This window comes from Chaetura pelagica, unplaced genomic scaffold (genome assembly GCF_000747805.2).
Source record: "Chaetura pelagica isolate M959 unplaced genomic scaffold, ChaPel_1.0 scaffold76, whole genome shotgun sequence".
NCBI lineage: Eukaryota > Metazoa > Chordata > Aves > Apodiformes > Apodidae > Chaetura > Chaetura pelagica.
This window is the reverse complement of record NW_009970723.1, coordinates 9,979,479-9,987,786: the sequence shown is the minus strand read 5'-3', so window position 1 is coordinate 9,987,786 and position 8,308 is coordinate 9,979,479. Positions and strand designations below refer to the sequence as shown.

General features: G+C 36.4%; 1 protein-coding gene across 1 annotated transcript; it reads left to right on the top strand.

Moving 5' to 3' along the window:
• The first annotated feature begins 3,313 nt into the window (after window positions 1–3,313).
• Window positions 3,314–7,211, top strand: FBXO43 (F-box protein 43). Its single transcript, XM_010006450.1, has 4 exons — window positions 3,314–4,785; window positions 5,692–5,794; window positions 6,683–6,868; window positions 6,963–7,211. Exons 1-4 carry the CDS (start codon window positions 3,314–3,316, stop codon window positions 7,209–7,211), a joined length of 2,010 nt encoding a protein of 669 aa, XP_010004752.1.
• The last annotated feature ends 1,097 nt before the right edge of the window (window positions 7,212–8,308 follow it).

Here is an 8,308-nt window from a genome sequence, read left to right as displayed (position 1 = left end):
CTGCTCACGCCCAGCGACTTCCCGAACTAAGAGGTGAAGCCGTTGCTTTGCTCGTGTCCGGCGACCCGGGTGACTGGGAGACCCTCAAGGTCCCTAGGTAGCTATTAATTACCCTCATCGCTGGGTAATTAGACTTCGCAGTGAGCTTTGCAGTACAGATAACTGCGAGCTGTGTTTCAGCTGGGTAATGTTTCACTTGTGCCTCTTCTTTTTGTTTTTTTTCCCCCTCTCCACATCATTTCTTGTTCTAGGTTATCAGTAGTGGTAAGCAATACTTTGAACGCAGCACTTTTGCTTTGGAAGGTCTTGAATTGGCTCACAAATTAGGGTAAGTGACCCACATTTTGCAGGTAGGGTTTAGGTATGTCATCCTCAATGTTAATACCTTTGAAGTTATTAATGACTTCTCTGCTTTTAGATCTGGGTGCTTCAGATAAAGTCAGGTTTACTGCAGATACAAGTTTAAATAACAGAGATAATATGCTTGTCTCACCAAAACTTTGCCTTTATTTGTCTTGTTAACGAGGGTGCACTGTGACAAACAAGGACAGGAAACATTGTCCAAGGCATAAATGCACAGTGTGTGCCACTGGCAAGTGTAAAGTAGTATCAGAAACAGGTGTGACTCTGTGCTACAACTCAGGTCTAAGTTATAGGCACAGTTTATGTTGTCTTTTAGCAATCAACATTTTTACCTCTTTAAGAGACTTTGTGAGACAGGGCTTTGCCAGAAGTTATTCCTTGTCTGAATTTTGTTATTGAATTCTGTTACTACAAAACTGATGTGAGATTACTTCAGGATCCCCAAATGAAAAGGACTTGATCTTATGTATCAAATCTAGTAGACGAAACTTTTATCCTGATAAAGAATTGCTTATAAACCACTAGACAAGTAGTAAGAGGTGTTGTTAGCTATCTCTTTATTAATATAAGTAGCATCTTTTTCCACTAGCACTTCTGAAGGGCTTTCCCTTCTGTGCTTTGTCAGTAAAATTTATAAAAGTAATAGATTTGGAAAGAATGCATGTGTATAAAACATGATGTGTATACTGGGCTTTGCTGTAAAGAAGTATAATGGACATTGTTCACTCAGTGTCTATGTTGCAGTAGCTTTCCCATAATTTTTTCAGTTATTCTCAAAATCAGATAAGCTCACAGGCTCCTTCTGCTGGACGCTGGCGTATTTACAACATTTTTGGCTTTTACTGGAGTTGCCAATAAGCATTTTCAGCTTATTGCCTAAAAAAAGTAAAGCAAATGAAACACTAGGCACTGCTTGGAATTGGTGCTGTACTGTCAAGGAAGTTACCCCTAATTCATGTAATAGCTAGCTTAAAGGTATGCCCTCATGTTTCACATTTGTACTGTCATTTCTTTCACCAAATAAAAACAGGGAATGTGGAAAAAGCAGTGAGGGAAAACAAATGTGAAAGTAAGGCACCTGTAGAGGTAAATAGGGGAGGAAAAGGAAACAGGCAAGACTTTGGAGTTTGTCATCTTCTTGGAATTATTTTTGCATATGTTTCTTTCCTGGAGTAATTTTTCTGAAGTACAGGGATGGATTTGTTTGTTTTAAATATTTTAATTTATAAAACAAAATTCATACTAATAGTAACATGATTATGGTCTTTTGCCCAGTTCTCACAGTCAATTCAAATTAAATCACTCAAGATCATCAAAGAGCTTCCTCCAGCTATTTGGTTCCCGCTGCTTGCATTTGGTGGCTTAGGGTTTGACTAAGTCTGGACTGTTAGGATATTGGCAAAATCTTAACATTTGGTGTTTAAGCCACCTTTTAAAAATTCCCATTTTTGTCTGTTCTGAAAATTCAATTATGATTTTCCAGCCTTATGTTTCAGAATACCTGCTCTAGAGACCAGTAACTTTACCCAGTAAAAGATACTGATTCAGACTTTGAAAGACTTGCAATGTTAATGTGAACTACCAAGGTTTCTGTGAGAACAGCCCTCATACTGGCATTATTCATAGCACCTTTCATACAGTTACTCTGTCTTCTGTGTAGAAAGCAGTAACCTGTTGACACGCTGGTTAGGGGGCAGAAACTCTGCCTGTATGAATGGCAAAAAGTATGTGTTCTTATGTCTCTTATCTAAATGGGTCCATCAGCCACTAGTAACTTTCTCTGGGAAAATATATAGTAGCTTTAAACAGTTTCTATACTTACTAAGTTTTAAATAAACTTTCTATATAGATGATGAGAGGGTGTGCAGTTAATCTGTCAGTTTCTTTACAGTCTAAAGCTTCAGAACACTCAGTTTACCCACGGGACTGAGCTGAAGCGGAGAGCTTCTTCACAAAGTAACATTTAAATGTTAAGACAGATAAGAAAACACTGTTAATTTTCTAACTAGAGGTCAAATTGTATTCCCTTCAGGGATCGTAGGGATCTAAATAATAGGGAGACCTGTAGACTTGTGAATTAATATATTTATTTTTCTTAAGGAGAAAATGCCTTTTAGAATAATAGAATGGTTTGGTTTGGAATGCACCTCTGAAGGTCATGTAGTCTTACCCTTCTCCAGGGAACAGGGACACCTTCAACTAACCAGGTTGTTCAGAGCCCTGTCCAACCTGACTGTGAATGTTTCCAGGAATAGGGCCTCTCTAGGCAGCCTGTTCTAGTGTTTCACCACCCTAATTAAAAAAAATAAATAAAAAAATCTTTCTTATATCTAGTTTAAATCTACCCTCTTTTAAAAACATTATCCCTTGTCCTGTGACAACAGGGCCTGCCAAAAAGTTGGTTCCCATCTTTCTTATAGGCCTTCTTTAAGTATTGAAAGGCCTCATAAGGTTCTCCTGGAGCAACCCCAACTCCAGCTTTTGACTAAACTTCTCTATTACCAGAGCTTCTGCTACTTCTTGAGGACTGAACTGTTAGTGGTTGGGTGAACCAATAACACAATGTCAATAAAAATATTGATTCTATTGAAATAAGAGGGAGTGTTGTCACAGATTTCAGCACAAATGAGGCTCTAGTTGCTGTATTGTTTATTTGAAGTGTTTTTCCTGGGATGAGAATTGGCAGATCAATTAGCTAACTGGATGTGTATTTTAATTTGCCTCACTTATGGTATACTATGTATACTTGATTGTAATTTATCTTTGTGTTCATGCATAAAGCCTGGTTCCTACTAAGACTAATGAAAATACTTCTGCAAGGGCTGATACCCTGATAGACTTACACAAGGCTTTCTCATTCATCTGAGGGTGCTTTGGTGACTACTTTTATTGTTTGTTTCAGAAATAATACTGGTATCTTCATTCACAAAGTCAAAGTGTCAAGCAGAAGATGTCAGACAGTCATTCAGTAACGCTCAATGTTCTTAAAAGAAATAGATTAACATCTCCCAGCAGCAATTTTAAATACTCCAGTTTTAAAGACACATGTTGCACTTCAGTTTTTCTGGACAGCAATGAGTCGGTAAAAGATCCTGTTGTAGAACATACAGAAGCATTGAGCATAACAAGTTTGTCATTGCTACAACAGCATCCTGAGCACATTCATCCTAATGCTTTCTGTCCTGTGTCATCATCTATGGCAAATGAAATTAATTCTATCTCCTTATCAGAAAAAAGAGAAGCAAATAGAAGTGCAGATTTTTTTGAAACCCCTAAAGGGAGTAGGAAAAACGCCTCACTATGCAGGAGGCTGCTTTTACCTAAGACTCTTCCAGCTGGCACCACTGCAGGATGCTGTGAAAGACAAGCTAGTTCTTCAGGAAGCAGCAGGATAAAAATACCCTCCTGTGTTCTGAGCTCTGAAGAAAATCTTTCACAAACCAGTTTGGATTCTTCAGGAGGTAAAAGTTGCAGACATCTGACAGCTAGCACTTCAGAAACCGAGGCCTCTAATCCTGATTGCCCAAAAAGGAGACTTCCCTTTTCACAACAAAGGACTTCTACGCTAGATGAGTCCACATGTAAGGACCCCTTATTGATAGAACCAGAATGTTTATCTCCAATTCAGTGTAAGGATGTTATTAGTAATGTTAATGAGTTCAGTGAAAGCATCCTTATGAATGTTAGTGATGGGTTACTTAGGACTCCTAATTGTAGTGTGGTACCTGAGGCCAAAGAGGGTAAGTTCCCAACTTCTAACAGTAGCCTTGTAGAGAACATTAATTCTGATCTGTGTGATATAAACTCCCCTCCTGTTAAACTTGCAAGTTACTCAGATCTTTCAACACCTGAGGACAGTGGATACAATTCACTTCATTTGGACAAATCAGGAGAATTGTTGTCTGATCATGATGGATCTTTCCAAGAGTTCTTCCAAAAACATAAAGAAGGTTCCAGAATTCCGGATAGTAGAAGAAAACCACGAAAACTTGTCCGGGTTAGAAGGTTATCTACTCTTAGGGAACAGGGCTCACAGTCAGAGACAGAAGATTATCATGGCAGTCCTTCTACTTCAGCTCATATGTTAACAGAAGAAAGAAGCTTTGTCAGTGAAGACCATCCATTAGTTTTACAGGAACAGCCTAGTGGAAACCTAGTTGTAAGTCAGGGAGACCTCTCAAGAACTCCAGCTCTGAAAATAGTGCATGAAATTTGCTTGCAAAGACAAAGATCAGAACAAAAAAAAATATCGGAGAATATTGATGGAACAGAAATATTTGCATTGGAACATGTTCTTGCTGGACTTATTGGCAAGAAAATGGGCCTTGAAAAATTAGATATTTTAACAGAATTAAAATATAGAAATTTAAATCATGTTCTTGCTATAGTTTTAGATGCTTTGACAGTGGAAAGCCTATGCAGGTAAGTACTACTGCTTTATTTTTTTTTTTTCCCCAGAAAAGTTGAAAAGATGTCTTTCTGAAAAACAATTTGAATAACTCCTGGAATAGTGGATGTTGTCAAAATTATTATTATTTTTTTTTCAGGGAAAATTAACAATTTCTGTGACCATTAACCAAGTGGATTTTCTGTGTAGCTCTAAAAATATATTGTATGGGGAAACTGAAAACCAAAGAAACAAAAATGCCAGACATAGGAATCACCAAACATAGAACTAAATCACTGTGCTTAAAAATTTTAAAATATATTAAACTTTTATTTAATCCTAGAAAGTAATTCCTCTCGTGACAAGTTTCCCAATAATGCATAGTACTGAAAACATGTTCTAGATTTTTTCTTATGTCTTTAATTTCCTCAGTTACTTCTAAGCACAAGGATACTCAGAGCTTTGCTTTATGAGTAAGTTTCTAGATTAATTTCTAATCAGTACTGACTTATTTCAAAGAAATCAAGAGTGCCTTGTGTGTTAGTTACATAGAGAAAGAGATACTAGGTGGAAGTATGAAGGCATGGATATTTTCAGTACAATCAACACAACAATTTCACTTTAGAAAAAAAGCTTGGTAAGTGGCTCATGTGCAAGAAAGACACTTATTTAATTTTGTAAGTAAAAAATATACCGTGTTTTTCACATTGCAGTTTTTCTCTAGACTTTTCTATTCTGCACAGTGGTGTGTAAGAGTAAATGGGATCTGTTTCATAACAATATGGTGAACTCTCGTAGTATATAGCAATAATCTGTAAAATGACCAATGGTATACAAAGTCACACAAAAATCTTTAAAAGACAGTCTTACTAGCATGAGCTCTGTATTACTTGGCAAAAAAAATGTGAAAGTGGATAATTTTTTAAATTTGTTTATTCCAGCATTTGGAAAGTAAGTAAAAACTGGCGTGAAATCATTGTACAAGATAAAAATGCGGATATAAGGAGAAAGTTGTACATAAAACACCTGAAAGAAGAAGCTGAGGTAAGGTTCATCTAAAAGGCAGTATTTTTTTTCAAGTGTGAAAGAAGAGAGGTCTGAAGAAAGAGGAAACTTCTTGTAAAGCTTTCAGAAGGTATCTGATAGAGACAGTTACAACATGAGTATGTGAAAGAATCTAGCAGGAGGATGTAATTGATTTTGCTTCTCAACTGTCCACAGTTTGAGTACTAGTCTTTCAACGACGTGATACTCTTCCTTTCTTTTCCCCCAGTCCCCCCCTTTCTTTCCCCCCTCCTTGAAAATCCTTTAGGATCTCTTCCTCAACTGATTCTGGTTTTGGATCTTAAACTCTGTTAATACCTTTATGCCATCCTTTTCCTCATTTTTCATCTCTAGTCTTCAGTGCGATAGAACCACTCTAGACTATGTCCTGATAACTTTCAGGACTGATTGTGGCTAAGCTTTTTCATTATGTACTTGTGAACATCAGAAGAAAATACAAACATTTTTTAAGGGATATTTAGAAAAGTAAGTACATTAACAGGGTACCATTTTTTAGATCCTCCACATATGTATGCACACACGCTTCAGTAAAACCTTGCTTTAATTGTGACAAATTTGTTTACTATTTCCATGCTTGCTATTGAAATGTGTCCTAATTCAGAAACATGAAGAACAGTAGAGCCTTAAAAGACAGTTGGCTTTTTACTCTGCTCATGGGTCTTTGTTTTTAATGGTTCCTGTCTTTTCTTCCCTTACTGCACACAAGCATTTAATGCAAAATACATGAACTATAATTTCCTTTACTAATATGTTGTTGCAGAGGGGAAGAAAAAAAGGAAAAACCAGCTGTAAATCCCAACTGAAAAGCAATGCTGATTTGCTTCCCTTTTTTCCTCCCCTTTTCTTTATAATTCTAAACTTTAACAGGAATATTTCTTGAAAGCTGAAGATGCTGCCACAAGACTTAATGTTCTCAATAGATCTGCTCTAAGGCCTGTTCAAGCTCAAGCCAGAACTCCTTTAGTCCGAACACCACCTTCCTACGCTGACCTTACACCCAGGAGGTGCAGTTCTGCTCCCCATTCAACTAGTAAACTGGAAGAATATGTAAAAGTAGGTAGCTAAGAAACTTCACACTTCCAATTTTTAGAAGACTTTTCATTTACAGGAACTAAGCAGCTCATCTCTCTCTCCTTTTGCTACACAGGTTGCTAAAACTCTGTTCACTGATGAAGCCCTAAAACCCTGTCCCAGGTGTCAATATCCTGCAAAATACCAATTGGTAAAGAAACGAGGACTATGTAGCAGAGAGACATGTGCATTTGAGTTCTGTATTTTATGTCTGTGTGCTTTCCATGGGTCAAAAGAATGTAAGAGTTTATCTGCTAAATGGAAGAACAAAAAAGATGCTCCTCCAGGAAGTGCTCAAAGCAAAAGAAATGTAAAAAGACTATAAATTTGTAAGGCATGCAAATCTTTTAAATTAATTTCTCCTTCCCCTAAATTCTTAGTCTTTTTTTGTAGCCTTCGTAAGTATACACATCTTGGAAGTCTCAACAGTTTTCTGCTGACTTGTCAAGATGAGTTCTCATGTAAATATCTCAAACAATTTAGTGTATTCTTTTTTGAAAAAAGTGAACGTTTTAAAACATTGTCTTGTTTTACCTGTTGTATAGTAGCTAGGCATCTACTAGCAACTTTTAATAAAAGTATCTTAAAAGTAGTGTTTAATATCTATCTTACAGCACCTCAATTGTTTAAAAATGTGATTCTTGTCTTAATGACAAATTAAATAACATGTTTTTTAAAAAACTTTTTAGTGGATTTATTGATCACTTTAAATGATAGGAAATGTTTTCAAAATACCTTAAAATGGGGCAGTAGGCACATATACAAAAAATACTTCTACCTGTGTTAATTATAATTCCTCACAAGTATTATATTAGTTGTCTGAGTTTTTATCAGAAGAATTGCTTCATTATTCTCTGATCTTCTGTAATGCAAGTAGATAGAGTAGTGATTTCTAAATCAAGTTTATGCTGTGTGGATATTGTTCTGGTTTTTACAGAGGTTTATTTGAACACTTCAGGTGATACAGTACATATTCACATATCTAAACATGTTGCATTACCCTTGTTGTTGTTAACTTACTTTTCTACTTAATCTGACTTTGCTTCCATCCCCAGATACTGGACCATCTTCATACACCTGCTTGAATTAAATTATTATCTACTGAAAAAAATAATCCTTTCTCTATCTGTAGATTTAAGGAAATTAACTCATTTTGCTCCTGATCCGTTACAGAAAAATAATTCAAGCTCCTTCTGGGACTTGATATTATTTTTGTGTGGTGTGGTTGTTGTTGTTGTTGTTTTTATTTTGAACCTCCTAGCAATTGTAAACAGCTTGAAATACAGGCAACAGAAGTGGACACAGTACTTTGTGAAGATACAACATCAGTTTACTTCTTTGACTGATATGGTCCTACTTGTCCTTTCAAAGAGTTTACTTCTCACAAGCCTTGTGCAGACCACCTGTAGTCAGCTGGTGTTT

What these genes read in the sequence shown, in the direction of transcription:
- FBXO43 (XM_010006450.1), top strand. Translation starts at nt 3,314, where the DNA reads ATGTCAGACAGTCATTCAGTAACGCTCAATGTTCTTAAAAGAAATAGA. An exon ending in ACAGTGGAAAGCCTATGCAG is followed by an intron (nt 4,786 to 5,691) that starts GTAAGTACTACT and finishes TGTTTATTCCAG; the next exon opens with CATTTGGAAAGTAAGTAAAA. An exon ending in AACTGGAAGAATATGTAAAA is followed by an intron (nt 6,869 to 6,962) that starts GTAGGTAGCTAA and finishes TTTGCTACACAG; the next exon opens with GTTGCTAAAACTCTGTTCAC.